Genomic DNA, 13,997 nt, shown 5'->3' with positions numbered 1-13,997 from the left:
GGCCCTTTTAAGGTGTCTCAAGTTGGGCACCTAAAATCTCTAGTCCACATATCTGTTTACAGCCTATCTATAGCATCTCGAGTATCCGCCTGTCTGTGTGTAGAAGTCATTCATTTTTATCAGTAGTATTAATTTGACTCATTGCATTTCCAAGACAATCCATTGTGCCTGGCTCTGTCTAGTTTTTAGGAAAAAATATTGGAGTGTTTTTATTTTGAGTAAATTATTACCTGAATTTTGGGTGAAATTGCCTGGCTTATTATAACCTACTCATTAATGATTAGGGAGGTTCAGCTGAAGCTGGGGCGGAAAAGTTTCTGTGGGGAAAGAACGAATGGAGATTGGCTGAGAATTCTAATCCATTGTGTGGAGGCCATGAGCGGAATATCCTTCTGCCTATCCAGCTCCCCTTGTCTGATCCATGCCCTCTGTTTAATGGTCTCTTCCAGGGAGTTGATGTTGGGGGATGATATCCAACCGCCAAAGAGGCTGAACAAGAAAGGGAGAAAACTGAAGGAAGAAAAGCTAGAAAAACCTCCAGAAACTCCAATTGTTGATGTAAGTGGGGGGTGTGAAGGCAGCAGAGCAGGGGCATGCGATCCAGCTGAGAATCTCACTTGTTCCCCCTTCTTGCATGAGCTCCTAAGAAACGTTGTAGTTTGTTTCAGTATTTCTTTGTGTTAAAGCCCAAACCTTGTCCAGCCCTGGGTCTCACTTTCTGGGGGGCTAACACTACATCTCATTTACGTCAAAGGGAACCATTTTCAGCTGCCCTCGATTGTACAGTGCAGCACCTTCATCTGAATGGCCACGCCCCACACGTTTTCTCTGTTCATTCCTTAAGCAGAATTATCAAGAGGAAAGGGAGTTTCTCAGGTGTTGGACACAAACAGACCACTGCATGCTGGAACCTGTAGTCTCTGCAGGCTGCAGCTCTGTACTGAGGAGGAGGACTGCATTTTGGAACTGTGCGAACTGCATTTAAATCTTGATTTGGGTCTGTCTGTGTTAAAGCCTTGAGCAGGAACCTAGCGGGCTATAGAGAGAAGGAAGGTGAGGAGGGGGAACAGGCTCTGCAGACTTTGCATTCCACCTCTTTCCCCTACAGCCTACAGTTAAATTTGACAAGCAGCCATGGTATATTGATGCAACAGGGGGCACCTTACATCCTTACCAGCTAGAGGGACTGAACTGGCTGAGGTTTTCCTGGGCCCAGGGAACCGATACAATCCTTGCTGATGAGATGGGGCTTGGGAAGACGGTGCAGACCATTGTGTTCCTGTACTCCCTGTACAAAGAGGTGAGTATTTTGGCACCCATGGAGACAGTCCTTACTTCCTTGGCATCCCATGGGAGCCTGGGGTGCAGCACGCTCACCTGGAATTTGCCTTTCTGAACAGGGCCACTCGAAAGGGCCGTATCTGGTCAGTGCCCCTCTGTCCACTATTATCAACTGGGAGCGAGAATTTGAGATGTGGGCACCTGACTTCTATGTGGTGACCTACACAGGGGATAAGGAAAGCCGGGCTGTGATCCGAGAAAATGAGTTCTCCTTTGAAGACAATGCCATCCGGAGCGGGAAGAAGGTTTTCCGAATGAAAGTAAGTCCTGGCTAGCTACAGCCCTGACCCTGCCTGAGGCAAAGCAAATTTTTGCTATTGGCAGGGGAGAGGGTGAAAGGTGCTAGGAAAGATTAACTGTCTTACTCATTTGGTATGTAGAGAAATTCTCCTCTGTAAGCCTGCTAACAAATGGAAAAAGAAACTCTCTCTTAATGAGCCTCTCCTGGCATCTGTCTCTCTCTTTGGGGCTGTCTTGGGAATTGCAAACCGAGAGCATATTTACTCTGACTTCTCTGACTCCTCGTGCTCATCTGGGTTCCCATTATCTCCGCTCTCATTCTGTCTAATGGCTTTGAGGCAGGTTCTTTGTCCCTGGGATGTGTGTTCCACCCATATACGTTACCTCAGCAGGGAATTTGCTGTCCTGGGGCTGTCTGGTGAATTGTATTCTTTTTGCCAGGATGCAGGCTCCTTCCCCATATGATTTTCTCAGTTTAGCACTCTCTGTATGATAAAGAACTGTAGTTTCTGTTTCATGTGGCCCAGCCTGTGAACCAGAACACCAGAGAACAGGATTCTGGCATGGAGGGGAGGGAGAGAGGGAGGGATGGAAAAGGTTTGCACTCATTTGTGCTAGTTTAAATCCAGAGTAACTCTCCTGAAGCCAATGGATTTACTTGGGATTTATACCAGTGCAAATGAGAGCACAGTGTGACCCACAGAGGGTGAGATTCCTAAGAAGCTGAATCAACTGTTCTCCAAAGAGAGAAGCTGACACTGTTTATAAATGCAGCAGATTTATGATGGGCTTTACAGATTTCTGCAGGACCCTTCTCTGTTTGGTTTATACAGCTCCCTAATTCATTTTAATGCTCAGATGGATATAGATTTTCTGCTGGCTTGATTCATTCCTAGACTGGGCTTGCCGGCATTTTGTAGTGCGGTGCAAACGAGTCCACATTTTTCTTCACGTGTTGGGATGTGTGTAGTATGCAGAAGCACTGAGGGCCAGTGGCAACCATGTCCCCTTGGTCTCTTTAATCTGTGATGTTCTCTCTCTCTATTTCATCTAGAAAGAAGCTCAGATTAAATTCCATGTCCTGCTCACATCCTATGAGCTGATCACTATTGATCAGGCTGTTTTAGGCTCTATAGAGTGGGCGTGTCTGGTGGTGGATGAAGCTCACAGGCTGAAGAACAACCAATCCAAAGTAGGTATCTTTCATGGCAGCTGGGAAGAATGTTACTTGGACGTGCATTTACCGTTCCAACTGCACTGCCCCGTCACGGCTGCACTCCCCTTTGATTCCCTCTCCATGGGTCCAGAACAGATTTGCTCAGGTTGCACATCAAAAGACCATTTCTCGCACGTCCCCCACCCGACCCCCAAACTCAATTTGGGGTTTGAATCTCATCTGGATTATTCCTGCCTCTTGCATCATCGCTGCCCTTAGAAGTCCTGCCATTGGTACACAGCTGCGGTGGTCCTGACACCATCTTGCTCCTCAGGAGCCGCATTGGCTTAGCAGGGAGAGCAGGTGGGAGGCTTTGTCTGGGTCAGTTCAAGTCAGCAGATGTGACTGGCATGTTTGGGGCGTGGCTGGAGTTCAGGGGAGCCTTCGGGCTGTCACTGATGGGAGCTGGGGGAAGAGGTGGGAGGAGGACGGGGCCCTTTGCCTGCCCGGGATGACACACAGTGGGAGCAGGGGAGTCTGTTTGGTGACAGTCAGAAATTCCAAACGGAGGTAAAAACACAGAAAAGAGGCAAAGTGGATTTCTTTAACACAGGAAAAAGAAAGCTGGCAGTTGGCGTTCAGACGCCACAGGGCGCTACACGGCTTCACTTTGATGTGGGCAAATCTGAAGCGCTTAGAAACGATGATGATGATGATGATAGATTGCCGAGTCCAGCAGCAGCCACACCTTGCCAGGGTCGGGGCGGGATCTGGCTCTGCAGGATTCACTCCCGCTTGTCTCTCTATCCCCTCCATGGCCCACAATGGGCTGGCTTACCCACCTGGTCGAGAAGCCTTGAGGTGACAGCCCCCCATGCCCCACAGAGCCGGTCAGCACTGCTGCCAGGCCAGCCGGGAGGGCTCACCTGAGAGCGAAGGAAGACGCTCCCTCTCCTTCCCTCCATCCCCTTGGGCTAAATGAGATGCATCCTCAGCGCTCCCAAGCTCTCCTGGCTTGGAAATGGAAAGACTGAGGGAAATTGAGAGACTTCTTCCAGTGGCAAGAAGTCTAGGGCAGATTCAGTTTCAAACCACGTGAGAGTTAGTCAAGTCACGCTGGCAGGATAATCATTTCAGCAGGGTAGCCAGTGCCACCTTGGTTAGAGGAACTCCTCCTGGTCTCCCTAGGGAGAGAGAGGGTTCCCTGGGCTAGCCTGAATGGCGGGGTCTGGTGGCTGGGGTGGCTACGAGGAGGGAGTGGAGGCTACTCCACGCTACGGCTGCACTTTGGATTAGCAGAACCAAAAGCTCTAAAATGACCAACTGAACAGGTTCCACCCCCTCAAACCGAACTGCTCCCACCTGACTCGGCTTCTTGTCCAAGTTCTTTAGGGTATTAAATAGCTACAAGATTGACTACAAGCTGCTGCTGACCGGAACGCCGCTCCAGAACAACTTAGAGGAGCTCTTTCACCTGCTCAATTTCCTGACCCCGGAGAGGTTTAAGTAAGTTGCACTATTTCCCTTCGCTGGCTGGGTGAGTGTCACAGAGAGGCGCAGGCAGGTCGACGGATAGATGGCAGAAGGAGGCCGTCGCAGCGCTGTGCTAGAACGAATAAAGAAATATTCGTGTTATACACATTACATGTATATAGTTCTGGGATACTCCCAGCTGGGCTTATTGCCTTCCCCAGCAGTCACTGGACTTGTGGGTGAAAGATTCTTCGATCCATCCTCTTCCTCCCGGGAAGGAGGCATTGGTGGCTTTGGAACTTGGCTAAGGTCTAATGTCAGAACAGTAGCAGTAAATCCGCTCTGCGTGGCCCGTACCGTTCCTCTGTAGAACTGGAACTACCTTCACAGGGTGGGAGGGTCCTTCCACTGTATTTCCTTCGAGCTTTCCTCTTTCAAACCCTGAGGGTATGAATCACTTGGGTTATGGGTCCCCCGTGACCTGCCATGTGCTACCTCATTATGGGTTATTTTTACAGCAACCTGGAAGGGTTCCTGGAAGAGTTTGCCGACATCTCCAAGGAGGACCAGATTAAAAAGCTCCATGACCTGTTGGGTCCCCATATGCTCCGGCGGCTGAAGGCCGACGTGTTCAAGAACATGCCTGCAAAAACAGAGCTGATAGTCAGGGTGGAGCTCAGCCAGATGCAGAAGTAAGTGCTAGTGACTAGCCACCCAGGGCTACAGACGATTCTTCCGGAAGCGCGAGGGCACAGCGCCGCTGGCTTCTTTCACACCCTCGCATTTGTGCTCGGTGCAGCGAGGCTGCGGCCTACGCGGAGGGCTTGCAAATGGATTGTTAGGGGAGAGCCACACACCCCCATCTGCACTGAAGCATTCAGCCTTGATAAGAGTTAGTGGCCCTGGCCCCTTCCTGTCACGGCAGCGGGGTGGGGCCGGGTCCTCTGACAGAGGGTTTGGTAAATGGAAGCCTGGCTCCTTGCCCTGTGCAGCATCTGGCACATGGAGGAAATGATGGATCTGAAAAATCATTAAAATTCTCGGAGCCATTGGAAGCCTGAGAGGTGTAGCTGTGTGGAGTATGCTGAATGCTACAGCTCTGTCTCGCTAGAATGCACCCCGGTGTTCTCCTGAATAATCAGAGTTCCCCGAGGTAAAATCCACTTGCTCTACTGCTGAATGCGGTCAGCCCTGTGGGCCAGAGTCTGCTTTCAGTTACACCAGTGCAGATGTGGAGTCACACAAGGCTCGAGCAGCGGGGCACAAGTCTGGTCTTGCATGCCTGGGTAGAACCCATCTGGTTTTTGCTGATGGTCCCAGCTTTCCACTGACATGCAGAAGAGCAGCAGGGAAAGGTTAATTTATCTTCCAGAAAATACCTGCTCTGGGGCACAAGTTCTTTTCACACAGCTCACAGCAGCAGGAATATTTCTTAACACTTCACCCACCTCATCCGGGGACTCTGACCAGGACGGAGTTATCCAAGAGGACAGCGGAGGGACTCGACTGACCAGGACCTGCAGAGAGAGGATCACATTTTTTAAGTGTCTGGGCCAGTTCTTTTCCGGGTGTAACTCCATAGCAGGTTTCAGAGTAGCAGCCGTGTTAGTCTGTATTCGCACAAAGAACAGGAGGACTTGTCGCACCTTAGAGACTAACCAATTTATTTGAGCATAAGCTTTTGTGAGCTACAGCTCACTTCATCGGGTGCATTCAGTGGAAATCATCCGATGAAGTGATCCATAGCAGTGTAACTCCATTGAAGTCAATGGGATGAATTTGATCCCTTCATTCCTCTTCGGCCAATCCCATGTCGGTGGTAATGCCTTTCCCATCACTGTTAATGCAGGAAGTACTACAAGTTCATCTTGACGAGGAATTTTGAAGCCCTGAATTCCAAAGGTGGTGGGAACCAGGTGTCGCTGCTCAATATCATGATGGATTTGAAGAAGTGCTGTAATCACCCGTACCTCTTTCCTGTGGCTGCTGTGGTAAGTTACCTCACTTCAGAAGCTCCAGATCTGTAATGTATGTGTGCATGGCCGAGGGCCAGTGTTTCTGCTCCTTTTCTTTTCAATACACGTGTTCAAGGCATCCTCCAGGTTGCTACACCGAAATCATCTTAAAGGCAGGTCATTTCTTCTGGCCTGAACAGTCTGAGGTGGGCATCTTCTCTCTGAAACCCAGTGAATTTCTCATTGATCTTTCTCCAGCATGGCTTATGGATTTCAGTGTTTGGCAGGCTTCTGAATTTGCAATGTAATGTTACAAAACCACAGCAGACGTCCAGCAGGCGGAGCGAGTGGACAGCCAGCAGACTCTGTCTCTGACCTCATCCCCCCACCGACCATTTATAATAATCCTCTAGTCTAGGGGCTGAATCCTGCTCCTGCTGAAGTTGGTGGCAATCCTCCTGTTGACTTCAGTGTGGACAGGCTTTGCCCCTAGAATGGCAAAAGTAAAGACTCCCTCCACCAACCAAGGATCCACTTACAATGTTCTCAGGAGGCTCCGGTTTTGCCAAATGGATCCTACGATGGGAATTCTTTGGTTAAATCTTCTGGGAAACTGATGCTGCTGCAAAAGATGCTGAAGAAGCTGCGAGATGGGGGACACAGGGTCCTGATCTTCTCCCAGGTGAGTGAAGAGAATTTCTTTCCCCTCGCCTTCAAGACTCAAAGCCCAAAGCTCTGGGAATTCCGAGGGGAAGGCATCTCCTCCAAAAGGCTATTTTATTTCACAAGTGACAGGTGAGCGTTCTAGTCTCACTTCCCGGCAGTGTCATTTTGATCACAAACTGTTAATTGTGTTGAAGATAAAGGACCAGAATGGTTTTCCTACATTTATTTCTGTACTAGGGGATTTTTATTAGATACTGATTGAGATGAATGAGAGAGATGGAGACAGTGTATCTAGGGGTTGGTGCAGCAGACTTTGGGAGTAAGGACACGTGGGTTGTAGTCCCAGCTCCGCCAATGACTTGGCCTGTGGCCTTTGCCAAGTCATTTAATCTTTCTTAACATCATTTTACCCATGTGTAAAACAGAGATAATAATACTAATTCATGTGCCCAGGGATTTTTGAGTGTCAGTGTTTGCAAAGCATGCTAAGAACTCCTATAAAAGGTGCCCTATAATGGCAATTAATATCACAATAGCTTGTTTATAATATTGCTACTGTTTCTATTCAGTCAGACGCTGGGGCTATGATTTGGAATTGGGGGTGGCGGCCTTGGAATTATGCACTTAGGCCCAGATCAGCCCTCTGGGTAATGCAAACAGCGCCTCAGGCTTCCAAACACGTCACGCACGATGAGGTTTGCAAAAGGCACCCGCATGCCTGCTCCTTTCGGCAGCTAAATTTCCAGGGGTGAGATGTCATTTCCCACTGGCCAAACCCACTTTTTGTTTTCAGGCAAAATCTCCCCCCAGGTGCTGCGTTTGCAGCCCCCCAGTCCCACTATCCAGGGCAGTGTACAGCACCTTATGGTGGGATTCTCTCTCTAGATGACGAAAATGCTGGATTTGCTGGAGGATTTCCTGGAGTACGAGGGTTATAAATATGAGCGGATAGATGGAGGGATCACGGGAGGCCTGCGCCAAGAAGCCATCGACAGGTTTAATGGTACGCATTATTGCTATTATTTATACAGAACACAAAAAATCAGAGCTTCCCTTTCCATGCATGGTGCAGGCAGCATATGTCCTGAGCAATCCAGGACTCCGGTTTCATGTCATGGGGGTAATGGTTCTGAGGGTGAGCTGCGGGGATTTTTGTTCTGTATCAGGCACGTGACTAACACAGCGCTGTCTGTGTGTGTAGCTGCACGAGTGACGGGACCAGTGTATAACGTGATGTCTGATTGGCTGAGTATTGGCATCTCCTGAGTGGGGGCAAAAAACTGGTGAATACGGGTGGCCGTGCACAGCTGGTTGATAGCTGCATCCCTGCACACGTGCAAGCTGCACTTTCCCAAAGCTCGTGTTTTGATGTACCCCCCTTAAGGAGCCTGGTGTCCCAAGGGTACCTAACACCTGCAGTAGGCACTGCCCGCAAGATGAAGAATCCGAATAATCCAGAACATGAATCTACGTACTTGTTTCCACAACTGACATTGAACGCTGAACTCACTGAGTGTGAGCACCGCTGGGCCCGAGGCAGCTGGGGTGTCTGAGAGCACAGTGGGTTTCAGTCTGTCGGTAATTACTAAGGCTGCGTCTACACTCTGAGCTCGTGATTCCCAGCTCACCGGCACGCGCTTGTGCTAACTCTCACTGAGCTAGTGTGCTAAATATAGTCAGATAGCTGAAAGCTCGACCGATGTTCTGGGCCAGACTTTCCAAAAGTGCAACAGGTGAACCAGCCAAAATGCCTGTGTGCGCTCACCTGGATTTACACGGTGCAGCTGAGCTCAGAATCTGGCTGTCTGTGTCCACCAAACCCTGCCTTTGCTCATGAAGCAGGTAACTGCGTGCCCCAGAGGGCGCACACCTGCTGTGCCAGGGTGGGTTTTGCAGACCTGCCTGTCGTGCTCACATGTGCAAGTCCAGCACTGTGCCGCATAATGAGGGATGTTTGTAACATGTTGACTTAGACGCTTTTAATCGAGTCACATGGTTGAGTCCCAGGGTGTTAATGACAGGTGCTGCCTAGTCTGAAGGTCTCGTCTGTCTCAGTGAATTGCCAAGCTTTCCCTGAGAGCTGGAGTTTTATTTTTTCCCAGTAACTGATTTCTAGTGACTGACACACTTGTTAATCCACCCCTCCCCGCCCCGCCCCGGTCTAAGCATCAAGTTTTCTTTTGGTGGGTTCGTTTAGACTGAATGCTCCCTGTGTTTTATCACCTAAACACAGTGTCCCGCATTTCCAGCTGAACCAAAGCCCCTTGTCTCACCTTACACCCCCTTGTGGGTTTGTCTTCCTCAGCTCCTGGTGCTCAGCAGTTCTGTTTTCTTCTCTCTACCCGAGCTGGGGGTCTGGGCATAAACCTTGCAACGGCCGACACCGTCATTATTTATGATTCTGATTGGAATCCCCACAATGACATCCAGGTGTGTTGTGCTTTCTTTTCCTTGTGCTATAGAGTGAGTATGTTCCAGCTGCATCCCCTGTTTGCATTTCCTGTACGCTTGCTGGCACTCCGTGTATATTTCAATAGTTTTTTTCTCTAAAGAGCTGCTGATGCTTCTTGAAAAATGTAGGAAGGAATGACTCCATTTTGAAACCCTTCTGCTTTCTGTGCCCTCTGGTATTGCTTTGGCCTCTTTCTTTCCTATGGCAGACACGAAGCAAATGCCCTAGTAAAAATGGAAAAGTGAAGGGGAAATGCGGGGTAGATCCCATTTCCAGGTAAATGGTGCTAATGATCTATCGCCCTTCAGTTACACACAAGCTTTTCAAGCCCTCCAACGAGGTTTGCCCCCCTGTTAGGAGAGGGGGATGGAAGATAAGGGCAGAACATGTTTGCAGCTAGCAGGTTCTCGGCTTAATCTTTTACAGCTCGCCCTTTGTTCACCACTCCCAGTTCAGCCTGCAACGCCCGCCCGTAAGAACTGGAAACACAGGCTGACTAGATTCCCACTGTCAGGATGAGAATGTGGGGTTCCTGCAGCAGGGAGACGTCCCCAGGCCGTGCTCCTGTGTGCGACTTGTTGGTGACGTTGCCCATGTGGAGGGAGGGGCCCAGCTGGTTGTTGAGACCAAGGATTAGTCAGACGAGGCCTGTCAGTAACCCCCCCGGGCGCTGTTCCCCACAGGCATTCAGCAGAGCTCACCGCATCGGACAGAACAAGAAGGTGATGATCTACCGCTTCGTGACGAGAGCCTCCGTGGAGGAGCGCATCACCCAAGTGGCCAAAAGGAAGATGATGCTGACCCACTTGGTCGTCCGTCCAGGGCTGGGCTCTAAGTCTGGTTCCATGACTAAGCAGGAGCTGGATGACATTCTGAAGTTTGGGACCGAGGAGCTCTTCAAAGATGATGTGGAAGGTGAGACGGGGAGGGAAAATGTCCTGAATGAGAAGCCCAAGAGAACGTATAAGGTGTTTTTACGCTTCACCAGCCTGTATTGTCTCGCCACTTCCCAGCCCACCCACATCCCTGCTGCCCTTTCTGTTTCAGGCATGATGTCGCAGGGCCAGCGGCTCACCATGCCTGACCCTATGACCCCCTTTCCCGAAGCACCGTCATCCAAAGGGGGCGCCGTGACTCCAAGCATGAAAAAGAAACATGGAGGCACCCCGCCAGGTACGTAAAGCGTAAGAGAACAGCTGCCCCCTGGTGGCATTGATTGCTGGGATTAGGCAGAGCGCTGTGTCGGGGGACGGGGTGGAGGACACGGAAGGGATCAGCAGGTTTGCAGCCAGAAGATCCTTGACTTAGGCTTTTGCAGCTTGTCTGCAAGTTTACGTGCCACTTGCTCGCCTGTTGCTCCGCTCTGTGCAATTCCTTCACGCTTTGTGCCCCTCCCGATGCATCTGGCTCTGGGGAGGGGAACGTCGGGGGAGCGCTCTGTCCCCGGCTCTGGGGAGTGTGCTCTCACGCCTCCTTGGTTGTGCCATTCAGGGGACAATAAAGACGTGGAGGACAGCAGTGTGATCCACTACGACGACGCTGCCATTTCGAAGCTCCTGGATCGGAACCAGGACGCGACCGATGACACAGAGCTGCAGAACATGAACGAGTATCTCAGCTCCTTTAAAGTGGCCCAGTATGTCGTGCGAGAAGAGGACGGTGCGGTAATGTGATTAGTATCATGTCTTGAATTTAATCTTTTTGGGTACTTGCCCCTGTTTGCATTTCCTCCTCCTCTTTTTTTGTGTGTTGGGAAAATAATTCTGCAGAAGCTGGGAATCCCTCCCGCCCCAACCCTGTGTGTGGGATAGTTTGAATTCAGTGGGCAGAGCTCCCCGAGAGCCCCAGCACGCAGTCGGCAGGTGCTGTGCGATGCCGGGACCCACAGGCTAGGGTCTGGCGCGACTGGACGCTGCCACGTTCTGGGGCTGGAGGAGGAGGATGCACGTGGCCCTACTATTCTACCAGTGAGAACTCAGCTCCTGAGACCAGCCCTCAGACAGAGCCAAGCCTTCTGCTGGGTGTGCAGACAGCCGTGGCCAGGGGAACGAGGGTGTCCACATTCCCCTGTCCTGGCCCTTACAGCTGCCTCTGGACAGCTCGACTCCAGCGCACCCACAAAGAGAGAGGTTCCGTTCTGTGCTCTGTCCCAGATTCCCCATCTGACCCTTAACAAGTGCCTCAGTTCCCATCTGTAACGTGGGGTGACAGCCCTGCCCTGCCTCCCAGGGGTGCCCTGAGGAGACTGTGAGGGGGGCACTAGATAAACCCCTGACAGAGGGCGTCTGAGTGGGGTGTCCTGTCCCCCTTGCCCATCTCCCCTGGAGTGACCCCTGTGCCTCGAGGGGATGACCTGCCCCCAAGGCACCAGCCTCATTTCTTTTGCTCTACAGAGGGGTGTCCTGCCAGGCAGACAAAACCCCTGGGAGTCTGGGACCAGGCACGCTGCTGTTTACATATCGTACCATGACTGTTGACTCCCCTGGGAGCCGCTGGACTTGCTCTTCTTCATCTCTCTCAGGCCCACCCTGGGTGCTTATTTCTGGAAGTCCCAGCAGATTTCCCCCTTGACATTAGTGGGGATACACTGCTGAGATTGTAGGGGGTGTTTTGGGGGTACGAATGGCTGGCAGGAAGCAGTGCCCCAGGCCACTGACACCCAGCTGTACCCTTGCACCAAGGTCGCCATTGCTGGGTAGGAGAAATGGCAGGCGCTGAAGCGGGACAGTTTATTAAACGTAACGTTTGACCCTGGGTAAGAAGGGACAGAGGCGGAGTCTCCTTCCTGCGGGGCTGGCAGTGCTGGAAGCACCGGTGTCCCCGGCCCGCGACTCTGCTCTCAGCCCCCCTCTCTTTGAAGTGCCTTTCAGGAAGGGCAGCCTGTGTGGAGCAGCGGGGGCTGTTCGGGGCAGGGCTAGCACGGAGCTGAGGTGCCTAACCTCCCCACCCTCTTGCTCTCCTGTGCTTTCAGGAGGAGGTTGAGCGAGAGATCATCAAACAGGAGGAGAACGTGGACCCCGACTACTGGGAGAAGCTGCTCAGGCACCATTATGAGCAGCAGCAGGAAGATCTGGCCAGGAACCTTGGCAAAGGGAAGAGGATCCGCAAACAGGTCAATTACAATGATGCCTCGCAAGAGGACCAAGGTACGGCTTCTGCCCTCGAACCGCACGGGACCTGCGGCTGCCGCTGGAAAGGGGGTCGGGCTGTTGGGTTTTGACTGAGAAAAAGGAGCACGACCAGGCTGGCAGTTGCACTTGGTGCTTGTGGGGCGACAGTGCCACTGTCTGAGATGTTCCCCTGCTGTGTTACTGGGCGGGGCGAGAGGGTCGGGGACAGGTATTATACGCCGAGCAAGGGGATAGGCAATGTGTTGCAATCAGAGTTTAGAGATTCTGGGCAGGATCTCAAGGCTGGCGGGTTCTCAGAGAGCAGGTTATGGCTCCTTGAGCTCCAAGTTGTCCTGGTCTCGACACAAGTCAGAGCAGCCAAGGAGTTGTTTAGGTCTTGAGAGGACATGACATCAGCTAGGGTCTAGTTCTCGTCCTGTAGCGCTGGACTCTTTGGAGTCATGGTCCTGCTCTGCTCTGTCTTGACAGCAGGTGGAATCAGTCTGGTGACTGGGATGCCATGCACTGGTCTCACTGATGCCAGCTGGCTATGCATCCATCAGCTGTGAATTGGCAGAGCAGAGCTGTATTCCAGCTGGTCCCCACCATCCCTCCATGTTGGGATGGGGGGCAGATGGGGTAAGAGTTGCCTCAGACAGGGAGAAATGCCCCCCCCCCCGCACTGGGGGCTTCTCACACTGGCAGCAGTGGCCAGGCTTCTGCCCCATGCGCCGCGCAGGCGGGAAAGGCCTTGGCAAGTCGAAGGACCAGGCCCGTCCAAGCCTCTCTTGGGAAAGCTCTTCCCTGTGCCGAGTCCCAGATCTCTCTCCTGAGGGCATGTGGAGAGGTTGGCGGGCACAAGACCGCTCCTTTGACCTCTGTCCCCCTGTGCTCTGCAGAGTGGCAGGACGAGCTCTCTGATAACCAGTCCGAATACTCCATCGGCTCCGAGGACGAAGATGAAGACTTTGAAGAAAGACCCGAAGGTCAGAGTGAGTTGTGGCATTTATTACTCTTCAAATTCCTCCCTCTCGACAGCGCCAGGGATTTGCATGCCTCCCTGAGCTGCCCTCACCCCTGCCAGGCCCTTCGAGAATGACAGGCAAACTGGATAAAAACGTATCTGCTGGAGGAGACTGGTTGGCGGGTGGGCTTGGACTTGGGATGTGGGGTTTCCCTTCTGGCCCTGGTCAGGAGTGGCTGCAGGCTGGCTCCATTTGCGGGCTTTCGGGTCTTTCTGAAATGCCTGGAGCATCCCAGCTCTGTGTCACAAGAGCCCCGGGCACCGATTGCTGCGCTTGCTGGTGGTCTCAGAAGAGCAGCTGTGGACTGAATGGGCCATGGATGCTGAACGTCCCTGGGACGAGATGGGGCCCGGAGCAGAGCAGCATGGAGAGGCTCACAGGAGTCTGTCCTCTGCGAGGGGTCTTCTCCATTTTCCCTTTACCGCCCCGCTTCCCCCAAAGGCTCCCGGACGCTGCCTCCTTTGGGCGTGAATCTCTCCCTGGAGCTGATCAGTGCTGCTCCAGGCATTGGCTCACTCCAGAAAGATACACGGTGCTTCCGGCCCCACGCCCCAGCGGCCCAATGTCCTGCTGCTCGAG

General features: G+C 52.1%; 1 protein-coding gene across 6 annotated transcripts in view; it reads left to right on the top strand.

Annotated features, from left to right (window-relative positions):
- The window catches only part of CHD5 (chromodomain helicase DNA binding protein 5), an 82,760-nt gene that overhangs the window by 46,928 nt on the left and 21,835 nt on the right, over nt 1–13,997 (top strand). For 5 of the 6 annotated variants that reach the window (XM_037881231.2, XM_043531796.1, XM_043531797.1 and 2 more), the window contains 15 exons: nt 450–558; nt 1,109–1,300; nt 1,401–1,601; nt 2,636–2,773; nt 4,122–4,243; nt 4,729–4,902; nt 6,060–6,201; nt 6,716–6,847; nt 7,717–7,834; nt 9,137–9,261; nt 9,967–10,198; nt 10,331–10,456; nt 10,775–10,947; nt 12,255–12,429; nt 13,293–13,385. In XM_037881231.2, coding sequence (XP_037737159.1) covers nt 450–558; nt 1,109–1,300; nt 1,401–1,601; nt 2,636–2,773; nt 4,122–4,243; nt 4,729–4,902; nt 6,060–6,201; nt 6,716–6,847; nt 7,717–7,834; nt 9,137–9,261; nt 9,967–10,198; nt 10,331–10,456; nt 10,775–10,947; nt 12,255–12,429; nt 13,293–13,385 — 2,252 coding nt within the window. The remainder of the gene's footprint in view (nt 1–449; nt 559–1,108; nt 1,301–1,400; nt 1,602–2,635; nt 2,774–4,121; nt 4,244–4,728; nt 4,903–6,059; nt 6,202–6,715; nt 6,848–7,716; nt 7,835–9,136; nt 9,262–9,966; nt 10,199–10,330; nt 10,457–10,774; nt 10,948–12,254; nt 12,430–13,292; nt 13,386–13,997) is intronic. The other variant, XM_043531798.1, reaches the window with a different exon arrangement.

The sequence above is a fragment of the Chelonia mydas genome, chromosome 18 (assembly GCF_015237465.2).
Source record: "Chelonia mydas isolate rCheMyd1 chromosome 18, rCheMyd1.pri.v2, whole genome shotgun sequence".
Lineage (NCBI taxonomy): Eukaryota > Metazoa > Chordata > Testudines > Cheloniidae > Chelonia > Chelonia mydas.
The sequence above is the reverse complement of the archived record's forward strand: the minus strand, read 5'-3'. Positions and strand labels throughout refer to the sequence as shown.